General features: G+C 41.0%; 1 protein-coding gene across 1 annotated transcript; it reads left to right on the top strand.

The window, feature by feature from the left end:
• The first annotated feature begins 2,923 nt into the window (after positions 1–2,923).
• LOC128742417 (AP-2 complex subunit sigma) lies at positions 2,924–4,777 on the top strand. The gene is made up of 3 exons (XM_053838773.1): positions 2,924–3,059; positions 3,132–3,656; positions 3,756–4,777. Exons 1-2 carry the CDS (start codon positions 3,057–3,059, stop codon positions 3,555–3,557), a joined length of 429 nt encoding a protein of 142 aa, XP_053694748.1. The 5' UTR covers positions 2,924–3,056; the 3' UTR covers positions 3,558–3,656; positions 3,756–4,777.
• Positions 4,778–19,366: the final 14,589 nt, after the last annotated feature.

Here is a 19,366-nt window from a genome sequence, read left to right as displayed (position 1 = left end):
AAGTGATCTGTCTATTTCTGCAGAATGAGATAACATTACATTTCTGCACATTCACCTCCATTCCGTTCAGGGTGCACCAACTTAGTAACGAATCAATGTCAGATTGTAAAGCACAGTAATCAACTCTCGAAGCTATTACACGGTAGAACTTCAGGTCGTCGGCAAACATACACTTAAGGGATACAATTGTAGAGCACAAATCGTTCAAAAAAAGGATAAATAGCAATGGGCCCAGATTGCTTCCTTGGGGCAAACCTGGAGGGGAACTGGTTCCATTTACACGCACAAACGCATTCCGACCGGTAAGGTATGACGATATCCACCGTGTCAGCCACACAGGAAATTCCATCCTGTCTAGCTTCGTTACTATTAACAGGTGCGGGCCGCACCGTGCGGCGCCCTATCAAAAGCCTTAGCAAAATCAACATAAATCGCATCGATTTGCTGTCGCTTTTCAAGCGCTCTCGTCAGTGCTGAAACATACGCCATCAAGTTTGTGATCGTCGAACGTTTTTTCACGAACCCATGCTGCCATTCCGAGATAATAATATTATCATATTATGATGAACCTTCGGGTAAAGCGAATCGTGTATAAAGGGCCAAACAGAATGCTGCGTCAACGCGTCCGTCAGCGTTATTCTGACAGTTTTCCCATGGGTTTACTGTCAAATTGACGCTGACGGATGCGTTAACGCTGCATTCTGTTTGGGCCTTAAGGCTTTGAAAAACCTTTGGTAAACAACTAAGAATCGAGATACCGCGGTAGTTCGTAACGTCATAGGTCCTACCTGCTTTGTGGACAGATGTAATTCGCGTTGACGGCATTAAACGATCTCTTGCACACTCATAGAAATTCCCGTATGTACGTGTGGGTGAAAATCTGCCAAAATGTTTCGGTCTCTTGCGCTCTTCCAGAAATTTCTATTCCGCTTCACCCCTACAGTAAACTTTTGGAGATGGCAGCAGCTTACGTTCGTCAACGCGAATTGCAACAGTCTTCTAAACACTCGGAAAAATTCCTTCCGTCATTGATTGATTAAAAATAATCGTTGCAGAAATTGCACCCCATCGGCAGGCAACCATGTTTTCGCTGCCAACATCTCATGTGTGCGAAAATGAGATAGCATGTCAGCACTGCGTTTCACTCAACTGCCAGCAGTCTGATTTGGGCCCGCTGTCAAATTTTGAGCCCAGGACATGCTGTCACTGACGTTCACTGCAGCTCGTTATAGAGATGTCAATGGGGTGAGAAATTGCAAGTGTTGCAGAGCAGTTTTTGAAAAGAAGCGGTGGCAGGCTGTCAGGTCCGGCTCCTTTCGATCCATCAATTGATTGTAGCTTCGACGCCACATCGGGGATCGCGTTCAAAAAATTTTTAGATTGATCTCAGTTTCATTAATGTTTCTTACATGGTTCTTAGGATTTGCATGAGCAAAACAATGGGGCAATATTGAGCGGGATTCACACGGGTGCCCGTGCCACCACGGATCAGATTTTCGCGCTTCGGCAAGTGTTGCAGAAATGTCGCGAATACAACGTGCACACGCATCATTTATTCATCGACTTCAAATCGGCATATGACACGATCGATCGAGATCAGCTGTGGCAGATTATGCACTACTACGGATTTCCCGAAAAACTAACGCGATTGGGCAAGGCGACGATGGATCGAGTAATGTGTGTTGTTCGAGTATCAGGGGCAGTCTCGACCCAAGTAACATTTTTGTTGTACAATAGCTTATCAAGCACTTGTTCCACGTGAATCAGCTGTTCAGTAAGCTATTATACAACAAAACTGTTACTTGGGGAGTCCCTTTGAATCTCGAGGAGAGTTACGGCAAGGTGATGGGCTTTCATGTTTGCTGTTCAACATAGCTTTGGAGGGTGTGATAAGAAGAGCGGAGAGAGACTTGAGTGGCACGATATTCACAAAGTCCTTCAAGTTTCTTGGTTTCGCTGACGACGTTGACATCATTACACGTACCTTTGTGAGGATGGCGGAAACGTACATCGAACTGAAACCTGAAGCCAAACAAATTAAACATGTCATTAATGTATCGAAAACAAAATACATGAAAGGAAGAGGTTCCAGAGAAGTGAATGCTGACCTCCTTCCCCGGATTCATTTAGACGGTAATGAAATCGAGGTGGTAGAAGAGTTCGTGTATCTGGGCTCACTGGTTGCCGCAGACAACGACACCAGCAGAGAAATACAAAGACGCATTATGACAGGAATTCTTCCCTACTTTGGACTCCGTAGGACGCTGCGATCCAACGAAATTGTCCACCGCACGAAATTAACAATCTACAAGTCGCTGATTAGACCGGTAGTCCTTTACGACCATGAGGCATTGGCTATGCTCGTGGAGGACCAACGCGCCCTTAGTGTTGCGCACCATCTACGGTGGAGTGCAGATGGAAGACGGAACGTGGAGGAGGCGAACGAACCATGAATTGCATCAGCAATTCATAAGGATGTCGGACGACAACCCGGTTAAAAAAGTTCTCAATAATCATCCGACTGGAACGAGACGGCGGGGCGCGCAGCGAGCAAGATGGATCGATCAAGTGGAAGGCGACTTGCGGACCCTACGCAGACTACGTGGCTGGCGAATTGCGGCCATGGACCGAGTGGAATGGAGACGACTTCCTCGTACAGCAGAGGAAACCACGGCCTAGAGCTGATTAAGTAAGTAAGTGTGAGTAAACCAAGCAAAAATCGAAATCTAGCATCAAAAATTGCCGCAAAATCGCGTATAATTTAAAAGATAACATCTAATAACAAAATAACGATTATGAGTAGATAGTATTTGTCGTGTAGGTAGGTATTTCTTTCTCTTTGTTTTGTTGGCAACGAAAAAGTGGGTGTCTCGCCGAGTTGTCAAAGTTGTGTAAAAAAGGGAACTAAAAGAGAAATTTATCTCATAGCTGATAATCAATTTTGGCTCGTTAAAAGGTTCCAAATTTTGCAATTTTAGGAAAAATCCTGCAACTCGCAGCTAAACATCCGTTTGTTCCCGTCACGTTCCACCGACGTCAACCGCCGAACATCGAAAATGGTAAGTTTGCGCTTGGGTAGCCGGAATGAAGTTTGCGGATTAAATTGAATGATGTTTTTCTTCCGGGAGCAGATACGATTCATTCTCATCCAGAACCGTGCGGGAAAAACCCGGTTGGCAAAGTGGTACATGAATTTCGACGACGACGAGAAGCAGAAACTGATTGAGGAGGTCCACGCCGTCGTTACGGTACGCGATGCCAAGCACACGAACTTCGTTGAGTTCCGTAACTTTAAGATCGTTTATCGGAGATATGCCGGATTGTATTTCTGCATCTGTGTGGACGTGAATGACAATAATCTGTGTTATCTGGAGGCGATTCACAACTTCGTCGAGGTTCTGAACGAGTACTTCCACAATGTGTGCGAGCTGGACTTGGTGTTCAACTTCTACAAGGTGTACACGGTTGTGGACGAAATGTTCCTGGCTGGAGAGATCCGGGAAACTTCGCAGACCAAAGTACTGAAACAACTGCTGACGTTGAATTCTCTAGAGTAAGGAGCCGGTTTCGCGGGTGGGATGACGCTTTGTTTTGCAATATTAGTCACATTTAATGTCACTCCATGAAGAATGCTTGTATTCTCATTTATCAACCAGGTAAGTGATGCTTTTTAAGAAAATCTTGACAAATGCCTTCACTGGGAATGCCTTTCTTTGGTAATGTGGAATGTTATAGCGGATATTACTTTATTTTAGCGAAAGAAAACAACACTGCAACCGGCGATGTTGTAAAGACCTATAGAGCCTACGTGAGCCATATTGAGTTTCGCCGTGAATCTCATCTAAGTATCGCAAGTATCCCGATGGATTATTTTTACCATTATGATGGTTAGGAGCGTAATAATTGTGAAGCTGCCATTTTATTGTTTCAGCAAAATTTTCTTGCTTTACCCGAGCATAGTTTAACAGCAAACATTATATCTAAATTATTATATATACTGCTGTTGAAGTCGAATTGAAATCATCTATAATCAATCTAAACTCGCTAGCATTACGCTTTAAATTTCATTAAAAAAATATAGGTTTATTCCAGTTTTTATTGATATAAAACATTATTCATATATTTTCATTATAATATTTGGAGCAAATTTGGAGCTCGAGTTGGAAGTTTCGTTATTGGTTAACCAAATAAAAAATTACACCGTATAATCAAAATCCACGAGAATAAAATATCAAATTTAGTTTCCAATTTGCCCTTAAACTTTGCTCGGGCACGCTAAAGCGGCAAACCTTTATTTTGTAGCTTCCCCGCGGGTCCAAAGATATATTATTCGTTCAGAGTTACCTTTACGAACGACAAGCACCGTTGTCTAAGTAAATTTAACTCACAATTTGCATTCCTCGTTACGAACAAAAATACTGGATATCATCTAGAAAGTCGATCGTACTGAAATCATTGCAAGCAATCAATTGCAATCAATGCTTTGCGCAAAACAATTTAAAAACCGAGCAGACGAGTCATCAAACGAAGTGAGAGAGGGAAAGAGGTTCTCGCTCGGTGTAAGACACGAGTCACGTTCAAGAACAACAGCATCAAATAATAAATAAGCGTATAAAATATGAAGCTGAACATTGACAGCAAAACGATTGTTGATACGTGGTATTAAAATTGAGTACAGTAAAATTTAAACAATATAAATTGTTATTATTCTTAATCATCTCGTCAAGATTGCTCTAACTAAAGTATGTAAAAATCTAGTAAATAATAAATGTATGGAATAAGATACTTCGGGGTTTTATTTGACTTTTAGTTTAAAAGTTTGAATATGATACTCAGCAAGTTTGAAATTTTATTCTTTAGCTTCTGAAACAGTTAAGACAATTTACTTAGTTTTAATTTACTTTTTCGGCGACAATCCGCTTATCGAATCCCTGCCGAATTCAGGCGCCATTTCCACGTTTTTCGGTCTTAGGCTGCCTCTCGCCAATCGCCTCTAACACTCGCTGCTCGCGGTTCTCTGCTAAATTTTGTTTTCGCAGGTTTCTCATCTGGCATCCTTGCTACGTGGCTAGCCTTCGACTCCTTGGTCTAATATGTCGCCAAGAATTGATCGTATAATCTTGCGCTCTAAAATCCCAAGAGCCTAGGAGTATATGAGATTTCGTGATGATGGTACCGCTTCTCTGCACGCCTGTCCTTCGAATATCACCTTCCAATGCGATGTTGAAGAGCAAATTCGATAGACCGTCACATTGCTTCATACCATCTAACATCACAAACGAGTCCAATGTCTCATCCGCTATCCTGACGCTTGATTTTGAATCATTAAGGGTAGAAAGTATCAGCCTAATCAGTTTTGTTGGAAAACCATGTTCAAGCATAATCTGCCACAGCTCATTTCGTTTAACTGAATCGTACGACGCCTTGGAGTCTACAAACAAATGGTGAGTCTGTAAGTTGAATTTCCGGAATTTATCGAGGATTTGTCGCAAGGTGAAAATTTGGTCCGTCGTGGAGCGTCTTTCTCGAAAACCGCACTGGTACTCGCCAGCAAAGGTTTTGCTGCAACGACCTCAGTCTGAGAAGCAGGATGCGGGAGGGAATTTTGTATGCAGCATTGAGGAGAGCAACGCCTCGGTAATTGCTGCATTCTAGAAAATCCTTTTTGTAAATTGGGCATATGAGACCTCCCAACCAGTCCGTAGTTTCTCAGATCATACGTTTAGTATAACCTGATAGATCACACAATACAGCCGTTCGCTTCCGACTTTCAAAAGTTCGGTGGGGATGCCGTCCTTTCCAGCTGCTTTGCAGCAGCTCTCGCTGCTTTCTTAACCTCGTCCAAAGTTGGTGGATCCTTCATTGTCCGCTCCATCTTGTTCACCATTCAAAAATGCATTGTAATGTTGTTTCCAACGTCTAGCCACCTTCGATCTTTTGGAATTCTGGTTGCCATCCTTGTCGTTGCACATAACATGTGACATCACGGTCCGGTTTCAGATTCCATTGAGCTTCTCGTATCGTGCCTCTCGAGGCAAGTAATCCCACTACTGGCGTTTCTTACGACGATAAAGTTCGTTTTCGGCAGCTCTAGCATCTCGGTATTGGCTGGTAAACGGCTGAATAATTCGTATCATCGGTGCCATGTGCACCTGTTGGCATAAAATAGACCCTACAGTCGTAGCCACTTATTCAGCAACTTATACCCCTACCCCTCGTGATAGCCTAGCCGGGATACGAGCAATCTTGGTGGAGATCGGGTAACCAACCCCGGTTAAAGTCAATGTCGTATACCGACAGGGAGATGGGCGAATGAGGAAACGGGTGATTGGGTTGTGGAAAATCAATTCTCGAATGTGCAGGCTGCGAACCAAGGGCCCAATATAAGCATCATCAACATACACAGCTCTCTCACCTCAGAAGTACCGATGACGACAAGGATGAATTCTACACGCATTTGGAGAGTGAATACGACTGCTGTCCAAAACATGGTATCAAGATCATCATAGGCAGGGGATTTCGACACTTACGTCGAGCAGGAGGAGGAATACAAACCGATGATTAGAGGGTTCATCGCACACCAGCTGACCAATGAAATAGGACTTATCGACTTTGCCGCCTCCAAGAACTCTGCTGGATGAAGAACTCTGCAGGATGAAGCTCTGCCTTCCTCTGTGGAACTCGGCCGTCAACGAGGCCGCAACCACGGTGCTAGGTGTGGAAACCTCGAGTGCACGAAATGATTGGTTTGACGGGGGATGCCAAGAAGCGATAGAGAGGAAAAAAGAGCTTGGGCAAACTATCTGAGCATATCCACGAAAGAAAATTTGGCCAAGTATCGACGAGCGAGGAATAAGTTAACCACGATCTTGAGGACGAAAAAGCGCCAGAAGGAGGACAGAGATCGTTAGGAGCTAGAACAACTCTTCCGGGCTAATGACACCCGCAAGTTTTACGAGAAGGTGAACCAAACTCGCAAGGCCCACACACCAAACCTGACATGTGTAGGGACGGGGGAGGGGATCTAGTCACAAACGAGCGCGAGTTGGTCGACAAGTGTAAGCAGTTCTTCGATGAGCACCTCAACGGCAATATAGCAGAAGGAGACGCAATGGAAGTTAACCTCGGAGTACCTACAAACGACAATAGTGTACCGGTTCCCGATCTCGAAGAGTTTCGGCGAGAAATCGGTCTGCTGAAGAATAATAGAGCCGCCGGAAAGGACCGACTCCCGCCTGAATTCTACAAAAATGGCCAAGAACCGCTAGCAACGGCATTTCACTGACTGGTTTCAAGGATTTGGGAAGAGGAGAAACTACCGGAGGAGTGGATGGAAGGTGTAGTCTGTCCCATTCTTATTCTTATTCTTACTCTTATTCTTATTAATACCCTCACAGCCACAATTAAGGATTCCCGGAAATAATTTTAATTATTTCTATTTTTATAGAAATATTTCAAATTATTTTCTTGTCTGTATTAACATTTGCATAATATCAGTGATATATTGCAAATGTTTAATTGGCCAGGCCAACTGTAAAGTATTGCCGCGAAGACAATTTACGAAATGAATCTTGTGTGAATAAGTTATTCATACATAGATGCATTTCAAAATCAACAGGGGAAAAAGAAACGGGGACGTCTCGTACCAACCGTTTCTGATTGATTGTAGGGCAGTAGGGCAGACGGGCTGTATGGGGGCCCGTGCTACTACGGATCAAATTTTTACTCTCCGACAAATCCTCCAGAAATGTCGAGAGTACAACGTACCCACACATAATATTTTCGTGGTTTTCAGAGCAGCAGGTTCTGTTGTTTGGTGCCCATTTCACGCCAACTGGTGCAACAGAATAGAAACGGTGCAGAAGAAATTTATCCGCTATGCGCTTCGCCATTTGCCTTGGAGTGACCCGCTGAACCTGCCATCATACGAAGATCGCTGCCGACTTCTTGGTATTCAGCCTTTGGTGTTGAGACGACGAATTGCCCAAGCTATCTTCGCTGCGAAGCTTCTATCCAACCACGTGGACTGTCCTTCGCTACTGGAGCAGTTGAACATATATGCTCCTGTTAGGCAGTTACGGCAAAAGAATTTTCTGTACCTAGAGCCGCGGAACCGCCAATTTGGAGCTCATGAACCTGTCAGAATTATGTGCCAACGTTTCAATGAAGTGCTTGAGTTATTTGACTTCAATGCTGCAGTTCATGTTTTTCAAGAGCGACTAGTCAATGTTTTCAATAGAAGCCAGAATTATTTTATTCATTAAGACAAACAGTCAGATGGATTTTTTGTAATAAATAATAATAATAATATCGCTATTGGATGTGCGATCCGGCGAGCGGGTATCGAAACGAGAGGTACGATCTTCAGCAAGAGTAGCAAGCTCTTAGCCTTTGCAGATGACCTCGACATCATTACCAGAAACCTTGGGATGGCGGAGGCAATCTACGCCAGACTAAAAATGGAGGCTAGGAGGATAGAGTTACAAATCAATGCATCGACCAAATATATGGAGCATCGTTTACCTCCCAGGGACAGTGACTATTGAAGCAAGGATGCCGGACGACTGTGTAGTGAAATCCGTTCTCTTCAAGAACCCCACCGTCACTAGGAATAGAGGGGCCCAACGTGCTAGATTGCTCGATCAGGTTGAAGCCGACTTGCGTGTGTCGAGACGCGAAACGAATTGGCGACGAGTAGCCCAGGACCGAGTACAATGGAGAGGAATTCTTGATACGGCAAGAGCCACCCCGGCTCGGCTGCTAAAGTAAGTAAGTCTGCTTAATTTTGTTTATTTGTTTATTTGTAAAAAAAATCATCGGACACAAGGTGGTCTTCATGATATAAACACATATGACAGTAAATACATACAATAGTACAATTACAAATTTATCGTCTACGAGAGAGTCGTTGTTGAAATCGAACCAACCGTAGAGTTCGTTAAACCGCATTGCCATAATAAATCGGATAGGGTCGTACAGTCCGTAGTTTGCATTCCGTCCCTGCAGGTGCAGGAAATACCTGGTTCTGAGGGGTCGTTCAGGAGCATACAGATTTAGTTGGCTCAGAAGAGCGGGGCTGTCAATATCTCCTAGTAGCAATCTAGCCAGGAACGTGGCTTGAGCGTAGGCACGTCTTCTTTCAAGAGTCTCCAAGTTAAGCAGACGGCAGCGTTCCTCATATGGCGGAAGGTTTCTGGGATCGCGCCATGGAAGACTGCGCAAAGCATACCGTAGAAATTTTTTCTGCACTGCTTCGATTCTAGTGATCCAAATTTGTTGATATGGACACCAGATCACTGATCCGAATTCCAAAACAGACCTTACAAGTGCATAGTACAAAGATCGAAAACAGTACGGGTCACGGAACTTCTTGGCGATTTTAAAAATAAATCCAAGTTGCTTATTGGCTCTGGAGATAATGTCGTTGTAGTGTATACGGAAGGTTAGTGCGCTCGATCACGAATGTGATAGACGCGATTTTAAGCCTGATGCTTTCGTAGAAGTCCAATTCTCGGGTACTTTTTCATTTAGACGTATCTGCAAATGAGAGATTCTCTTCGTGTCTCCTCTCTTCCGCTTTTTACGGCGATACTAATGCATTGAAAACAAAATTTTCAAAACATTTGGCTAGCTAGTGACTCCGGCAACTGATTCATGCAAAGCTGATGTGTCAAAATGACTCAAAATGCATTAGTATCGCCGTAAACGGCGGAAGAGAGGAGACACGAAGAGAGTCTCTTATTTGCAGATACGTCGAAATGAAAAAGTACCCGAGAATTGTAATAGATACCTATTTACTTCCCTTCTACGCATAGAAACTAAAAGCAAATTATTTTATTTATTTATTTATTTAAAGGTCTTATAACTAAACAATTGAATAACTATTTAGGGCAAAATATCCTACTGACTGTGGTAATGATACTATATGGGTCATTCATTCCACACCAAGTGTCCGAGGTCCCTGTAATTGACGTTCTCGAATGTTTACCAAATTCGGTCAGAATGTTCATTTTGGGTCAAAAAGCAAAAATCCTAAGTTTGGTGCCGATTGGACTTCCTCTCTCAATATTAAGTCTAGAAAGTCACTAATTTCACATTTTCAAAGAAAATTACCCAAGGAACTCGAAAAAATACTAATTTTTAGTTCCAGTGTTGCCAAGCATTTCTTAATTAGATTTAAAAACTAAATTTCTATTTTTCTCAATGAATACAATCTTATCTTAAAAATTTTAATTTTATCATGTTCCAATTCAAATGTTCGATAGAGTCAGTAGGATCGTTGCGCTAGCCCCGTAATTGCCATGTACTCTAATAAACGACTGCGAATCTGTCGACAAAGAAGGGTCAAGTTCTCAACAGGACGTTTATATCGATGTCTTTGCTTTTTTGGTGCTAAAAAATACTATATTTTCGAATTTTTTGGGTAACATTCTTTGAAAATGTGATAATAGTGTCTTTCTAGATTTGATATTTCCGAAGATATAAGCAAAAGAAAATAAGCGGATTTGACGAAAACAGGACTTTTGCTTATAAAAGAGGGACTTTTGTAAAGAGAGGGTAGTCCAATCGGTATCAAACTCGGGATTTTAGCTTTTTGGCCCAAAACGAACAATCTGACCGAATTTGGTAAAAATCCGAGAGGGGTCGGTTATAAATTTGTACTTTTTCTCGAGCACTTGGCGAGGAATGATCGATATACGTTGCGCGTTGGATCCAAAGCTTACTACAGTTATGGTACTCCTTGATTTTAGCAGAGCTTTTGACGCAATCAAGCATGCCTTACTTTGTGTAAAGCTAACGCGTTCATTCTCACTTCAAAAATATGCTATTACTCTCCTTCATTCATGTCTATCTGGTCGACACAACATGTTGAGTTCAATGGCACAAAATCATACTTGTCTAGCGCAAGTTTGTAAGCGGAGTTCCGCAAGGGTTAATTTTAGGACCGTTTTGTTTTCGATGTTTATTAGTAATCTTCCTGAGCAATTACTACACTAAAATTTTCATTTATATGCTGACGATTTCCAATTATACCTTTCCGGAAAAAGTAATGAAACTGACAATCTCGTAAATAAAGTTAATATATATATATAATAAAATTGGATGGATGGATGGATTGGAGTTACTCAAATGGTATTCGATTGAATGCTTGAAAAACTCCGACAATCATTTTCAGAACGAAGAGAATGGTTTTTTGGTGAAGCTGCTCAAACTATGTAGTAGTCAAAACCTTATGCATACTCATTGATACTACGCGCATTCACTCGAAGCTGCGCTGCCGGAAGAGGACGAGCTGGACGAAGCCCCTCTCGAGGACTGTTGGAACACTATCAAAACAGCCATCAGCAGTGTAGCGGAGAGCTCCATCGGGCATGTGGCCGGGAATCAGTTGAACGATTGGTTTGACGATGAATGTAGGAGGGTGATGGATGAGGAGAACGCTGCGCGGGCGACCAAGATGCGCAGTGCCACACGTCAGAACGTGGAAAGACACAAACAGAAGAAGATGCAGCGAAACCAAATCTTTGGGGAGAAAAAGCGCAACCTGGAAGAGCAGGAATATGCAGAGTTGGAGCGGCTGCATCGTTGTCAGGAAACGCGGAAGTTCTACCAGAAACTGAACGGATCCCGCAAAGGCTTGGTGCCGCGAGCCGAAATGTGTCGGGATAAGACTGGCAGTATTCTGACGGACGATCGTGAGGTGACCGATAGGCGGAAGCAGTACTTCGACGAACACGTGAATGGCGCCCAGGCGAAGAACGGCGATGGGGATACCGATTTCGACGGTGTAACAAACGGGGAAGAGGTGCCAGCCCCAACGATAGGCAACGTTAAGGAGGCCATTATGCAGCTAAAGAACAACAAGTCAGCTGGTGAAGATGGCATCGCACTGGAGCTTATTAAATTGGGACCAGAAAAGCTGGCCGTTTGTATGCACCGGCTAATTGTTAGAATTTAGGATATGAAACAGCTACCGGAGGAGTGGAAAGATGGGGTTATCTGCACAATCTATAAAAAGGGCGACAAGTTGGACTGTGGGAATTATCGGGCAATCACCGTTCTTAATGCAGCTGTCCCAATTCATTTTCCGCCGACTATCACCAATTTCGAACAGATTTGTGGGAACTTATCAAGCCGGCTTCGTCGAAGGTCGGTCTACAACGGATCAAATATATATACTGCGACAGATTCTTCAAAAGGGCCGTGAATAACCACTTCATTGACTTCAAAGCCGCATATGATAATATCATTGACCGAAAAGAGCTTTGAAAAAGCATGGAAGAGAACATCTTCGGTTCGCTTCGGTTTTGATTAAAGGTAAATACGTCTAAAACAAAGTGCATCCTGCCGCCGGGCACCGAGGCCGACCGACGCCGTTTGGGCAGTAATGTAACGATCGACGGCGATCAGTTTATCTTTGGCGATGAGTCTACTTTGGCCCACTGTAGAGAGCCTTAGAGGAGAGTCGCTATCTGAAACAAATACTCTAGCAACAATGCAGTTGCGTATATCAGTGTTGCCGCACGCGCAGATTATTCTGTGATCAATAGACATTTGGAATAAATAACTTTTATAAAATCTTGATATGTAATTCCTTTTCATGATAATTTTGATGATGATGATGATGATGATAATGATAGTTACCGACAAAAAGAATTTAAATAGAGTAGTGGATGCCAATTTACAACAGTTATGCAGACAAAAGGCTGATAAACAGCAACCTGCAGTATAAAACGCCAGGGATGCTAATAAACGATTGATTTACTGCTTATACTAATGCTTATTGGTTACCTGGGTTACTTTTGACAACTGATTCTGTTCGATTAGAATTTTCGGTTTAAGTTGGCGACTCTCTAATGCTCTCCAGCTCCCTGGTAACGGCGGACAATGATACCATCCGTGAGATTCGGTGGTGTATTATCAGCGGAAGTCTTGCTTACTATGGGCTTCACAAGCCATTGCGGTCAGGCAAATTAAGCCCCCGTACAAAGTAAACCCTGTATAAGACGTCCGGCTGTTCTCTACGTGAATGAACCATGGAGGAGCTGTGAGTACTCGGGGTTTTCGGAAGACGAATACTAAAAACGATCTTCGGCGGCGTACAGGAGAACGGAGTATGGAGGCGGAAGGTGAACCATGAACTCGCACAGCTAAAACCAGTATTCAAAAAGTGGCTAAAGCTGGTCGGATACATGGCAAAGTTGGTCGGATGCAAGAATGCCGAACAACTACTCTGCAAAGATGTGGTGTTTGCCTCAAATCCGGTTGGAACAAGACGACCAGGAGCGTAGCAGGCTCTCTCGAACTTAGAGAAACGATTCCATTCGATTAACTCATTCTGCGATACGAGGTGTTGCACCATACACGGTTTCACTTCTTTTGGAGTTTCCTCGGTTGCGTAATGTTGTGCCCACGACCGACGCTTCAGGTTCTCTCAAAAACTGTGCACCAGTTAACCAGCGGCTATCTAGGAGTAGGTTTGGCCCTTTGCCCCATTTCGTGACTTCGTCTGCCACATTGTCCTTGGTGGGTATCCACCTTCACACCTCAGCGTTGCATTTGGACAGGACCTCCCCAATTTTGCAAGCAACCAACTGCCGGTAGCGTCGATGGTCTGACATGATCCATACAAGAACTGTAATCGTCTCGCCGTAAAGAATTTGCGATCTGTTAGTTCGAGGGACTTTTGATCATTTTTTCTTGCACACTTCCCTAACATAGGCATCAAATTGGGCTAGGTTTAATCGCTTGACACGAGGAGACTTTGTCATTTGTTTGGCTTACTTCCCAAGCACCGATATCAAATTGGTCTAGCTTCATTCGTCGCAAAGAATCATCGGCCTGTTGGGTTGGGAAGATTTTGTCATTTCTTTCTAGGCCAGTTGGATTTTCGTTGCTTGGGAAGGGGCTGCTAAAACAGCAATTCCACAGCAAGCTGTTTCAGCATTTGAGGACTGCTGAAGAGTAAGCTTGCAGGTTAGTACGTTGGCTCATATGTTAGGTTCCCTTCCCACGTGCGTGCAGCAGAAAAAATGGGGAGTTTCGTTTCAATTTATAGAGAAGAAAATAAAACAGAAATTTGGCATGAGTGACATCGATTTATTGTAAACACTTTACTTAAACTATTTACGACTATCAATTTATATGTATTTTTGATTTTAAATTGGATATGCCTTACATGTATCTGAGTTATCTGCTATTCCTGAGGTTCGTTAATACCGTCATATTTCGGTTTGAGAATGCCAAAAATATTTTTCTTGTTTTCTTTAGTTAACCCAGTAAAACAAAATCCAAAAAAAAATCCATCGATTCCATGTCTCTGTGTCAGTGTCAATGTGTACCTATAACTATTTTTTTCTTATTAAGTAAATCTCACATTTATTTACTTATCCATTCTTCCAATGGTACATTTCCATTCTGCGAAGCCAATTTTATTTTTAATCAATATACATAACTAAATTTAATACAGGTACAGATAAAAAGGCACAACCAATTGATTGCGGTAGTTTAGGAACTCAGATGAGTAGATGAAATGTCGACCAACATTTGAAACGAGTGAGAGCTATTTTTTGCTGAAGCAGCATAGGAAAATGAACTCACGCTCGTTCTGTTTAACAGTTGGCTTATCCGCCCTTTTCTAATGTTGGTCGATAAATGCTCAACGATACTATGACAAAGGATGCTGTGCAGTTTGTGTTATGTTTGTTTGCCGGTGTTTGCCTGTGGTTATGCCATTTTACCGTGTAGTCTCTCTCTATATATCCTAGAAAATTGGGAGCTAATTTAAAAGTCAAAAGCGGAGCCAATCGTTTTTCAAGATCCAAAATGCGGGAGCAATCTTAAAAAACACACTTTACTTTCATAGAATTATTCATTTTCAACTCGTGATAATTTTTCGTAAAAACCTGTACATTTTTCTGTGGTGCTAAATTTAATTTTATAAATCAACGATGCCAATTTACCAAGTTTTTATCCGCCAAACTATATATGTATATCCAGCTTTTTACGAGCCATAATGGCGGACGTGTTCGTAATATTTGAATAACATTTTTGGCATGTCCGTAATACATCGCACGTTTTCTTTTTGTACATTCCTTTAGTTTTACCGTGAACGCGCGGAAAGAAAACGTGCGATGCATTAGGGAAATGTCAAAAATGCTGTTCAAATATTACGAATACGTCCGCCATTATGGCTCGTAAAAAGCTGGATGTATGTACTTATTATTGTTTAATTTTCCTAGCTGTAGATTACGCAATAGCAATGCCTGTAGCAATGAGGATTTATAAAAACAGCCCCATTTTTAACTATTAATTAAAATTGATTTACATCTGAACATTTCTCATTTGCTTTATGTACAAGTTTTCGTTTTACTTATTAATTACTTTTATTTACTTATACCTGCAGTGGGATTGTACAAGGACAATCCCATATTTACTTATTAATTAGTATTATCCATTCGAAAACGTCGGTTTGCTTTATGTACAAATATCGCTTTTACTTATTAACTTAATTTATTATTTATTTACTTATCTATTCATTTCCCGTGGAATTTTGCATAGGTAACTCCAGTCTTAACCACTAACTAAATTTAATACACAGATGAACAGACACAACTAACTGACCGCGGTGGCTTAGATATGCTGTGAAAACTTTCATTAGCCGCGCGATGGGTGCGACGCAGTGAGTGTAATGTCTGTTTGCCTGTGGTAATATGGTTATGCCAGTTTGATGTCGCTTTGCTTTATGTACAACTTTTGGTTTTATTAATCATTTCCTTTGCTTATGGTCTGCTCGTGCTAAAGTGATGTTTTTGTTAAAGAAAATTTACATTTTTTTATTTATCTATTTACTTACTTATTTATATGTTTATCAATTATCCTAGATCAAGAATCGGTAGATCGCTTGTGGGAATTGACAAAGGTGCATTTTAAAACACTAATCATTATTACATTACTCAGACGCGCATGAGCCTCGGTTTGATTTATGTACAACTGTAGTTTTTGCTTAATAATTAAATCTCCCATTTGTTTCCTTATCTATTCAAATACCTTTTGCTGTAGTGCTTTACAAAAACAACCCGATTTTTAGTCACTAATTAAATTTAACATACAGATGAACAGACACAATGCCGTAATTTAGGTACTCCGATGACTTTCTCAACGATAGTGTGGCAAGAGCACGGAGACATTTCCGGAACCAAAATCAATCCAGCATTTTGCGTGCCATAATGGCGGCTGGCATAATCCGTGTTCGTACTATTTGAACAGTATTTTTGACGTTTCAGTAATACATCGCACGTTCACCGTAAAACCAAAGGAACGTTCGATATATTAGGAAAATATCAAAAATGCTGTTCAAATATTACGACCACGGATTATGCCAGCCGCCATTATGGCACGCCAAAAGCTGGATAGTAAAGTTTGAGACTTTTTTGCGTGCGAAGGATGCATTGCACTTTGTGTTGTGTCTGTTTGCCTGTGGTTATAACCTAAGTACAGCATCAGTTTGTCGCTTTGCTTGAATTTTTCATTTATTTATTTATCAATCCATTTAGTTTGGTCATTGTAAATTATTTTTAATGTTAAAAATTTGTTTTAAATTTAATTTGATTTAAATTGAGTAAGATAACTGTATAAAACTAATTGTCTGTGGGCTCCAAGAGCCCCAAGAGCTTGAAAAATGAAAAATAATAACGTAGGTATATATGAGAAGCAAGAATAATTTTGGTTTTTACAATTAAACTTCAAGTAAAAATGCTTTCCTCAATCGCTAATATTTCTTCTCGGTTAAAAATCTTTCATTGTTTTTTTGCCCCTTCAGTCCAACATCGGAAAGACAAAAACTTTACTAAATATTTGTAACGGTTTTATTCGTAAGTTTTTTTTTAATTATCCTAGTTCGGAAATCAACGCCAGTGCAGTGGGATTGTCAAAGACAACCCCATTTTAAATTATTAATTAAAATTAATCCATCTCCATCTACTTTATATATCAGTCTTATTTTTACTTATTAATTAGTTTTATTTACTTATACCAGCAGTGGGATTGTACAAAGACAATCCCATTTTTGCTTATTAATTCAAATAATTCAAGTTTCGTCAACTTCGGTTTGCTTTATGTACAAATTTTGCTTTTACTTAATAATATAGTCCACCATTCATTTACATATCTATTCATTAGCAATTATGTTTGCAGAGGGATTCTACAAAGATTACCCCATTTTTAACCACTAAGTAAATCTAATGCACAGATGAACAGACACAACCGATCGACTGCGGTAGTTTAGGCTAGTACTCAGATGAATAGATGAATTTCTCAACGACACTAGCTGCACAAGTGCGGAGACATTCCCGGAACCAGAACCATTAGTCGAATTTGAAACTTTTATTGCGAGTGACGGATGCAATGCAGTGAGTGTTATGTCTGTTTGCCTGTAGTTATAACGTAATTAGAGCAGGAACTGATCGCTTATTTGCTTGTATGTACAAATTTTGTTTTTGTTAACGGGAAACTAGCAGTCATTAACCCATTAACATTAACTGCTTTTGAAATATGCAGAATCGATGACGGCTTGTTTTACCTTAATTGAATTTTTCATTTATTATACATCTGTTTATTTAATTATCCTAGATGTCAATTAGAGTAATATATCTTGTTAGTTCAGTGGGAATTTACAAATCCAGCCCCATTTTTAACTATAAATCATGATTAATTCTTGGATGAAAGGCCTCAGTTTACCTAAAATATAACTCTTGTTTTTATTAATTAATTAAATCTATTTACCTATCTACTCATTAGTAATGCCTCAATCAATTTTAATGCAAAATTTTTTTTGAACATCGGACGCAACTAATTGGCTGCTGTTGTTGATGGTTAGGTTGGACTATCGCACTCAAGTGCGACAAGTTTATTGACAAGTGCGGAGATTTATTCCCAACCAAAGCCAATTCTGAAATTTGAAGCTCTAATTTCGCGCGTGAACAGCGCAAAACAGTGAATGTTATGTCCGTTTCTCTATGATCTATAGCTATAGTATAGTTAGTTCCTATATACTAGGGGGGCAGCACAGACATCCAGGCTAGGATAATTACAACATTGGTTTTAGCCCGGATATCTGCTCTCTGCTTGATTTTTAGGCGTTATTACAAGTCAATCATTTCGATTGTGTCATTACGATTACAACTGATATCAACAATATTCTATACACACACACGCACACGCGCACACACACACATGCACACACAGACAAACAAACCCAGGGATGACTGAATCCTTTTTTACTCTATTTTGATTCATTTGACAGTTCCGTCTCAGCCAAGTAAAATTCGAATTTACGGTGCTGCAATGCTTCTACCTCGTTGGTATCCCGAAAAAAAAAATTACGTTAAATTTTGTAGTAGAAACAATGCATCTACAACAGTTTTTATTGTGGACATTGAAACAGATGGTAAATTTATTGTAAAAGTGTCTCTCAAATTCAAATTTTATTCATATTTTTGTTTCTTATTTTATGCAATAACCCATCACTTTTATGGTAGAATCTCTCAAAATCATGAAAGTTATGGTGGACAACAATACATTTGATGGTTTGGTTATCTCTTCTGACGATAATTTTTACTGTTATTCCTGTATTTTGTATCCTACTGTTACAATAATTTTTATCTTCGTGTTATGGCTATTTTTTTCCGGGTAGTCAAGTGAACGTTGATGAGCTTTACCAGCAACACTGCATGACGTTTGTTATTGTGGAATTCGCTCTGAATAGTTTCGTGTGATAAATATTCACCAAGTGATACACCAGGTGTATCTACTGTATTGTGCTAAAGTGAAGTTCAGTCCATTGAAACGATTACACCGGCCAGAAATTAGTGATTTTGTGCGCTGACACTCCTAGCATTGACGATACCTAATAGCGATATTTCTTGCAATTTACTAAAACGTATTAAAACTGACGGCGAGAATTCAATGTACCCACATCTGAATTTCCTCCTTTTCCTGCCAATGGCTTCTACTCCGGTTCCTGAAACGGATGATCAAATCGAGTTTTCTATCAGAGTTCAAGAGGACTCCGGACTAAAATCGACGATGTTTATCTGGCTGTTTTGGAAACGACCACGACGTATACGTATTGACGGAGACTTGGCTAGATAGTCGTTTCAATTCGTTGCAACTATTCGGCGATGACTACATCGTCTTCCGGAACGAGCACAACTCAAACACTCGAGTTCCCTCGTTAGTTGTCAGATCGTCGCATTAGTTCCAGTAAGACTCGAAAAGCTTTTGGTCAAAATAGTTGCTGGAACCAAAAATACGTTCATTGCGGTTGTCTATGTCCCACCCGAAAAACGGGCCGATTGCATCTGTG

This window comes from Sabethes cyaneus, chromosome 3 (assembly GCF_943734655.1).
Source record: "Sabethes cyaneus chromosome 3, idSabCyanKW18_F2, whole genome shotgun sequence".
Lineage (NCBI taxonomy): Eukaryota > Metazoa > Arthropoda > Insecta > Diptera > Culicidae > Sabethes > Sabethes cyaneus.
This window is presented reverse-complemented; position numbering and strand designations above follow the sequence as displayed.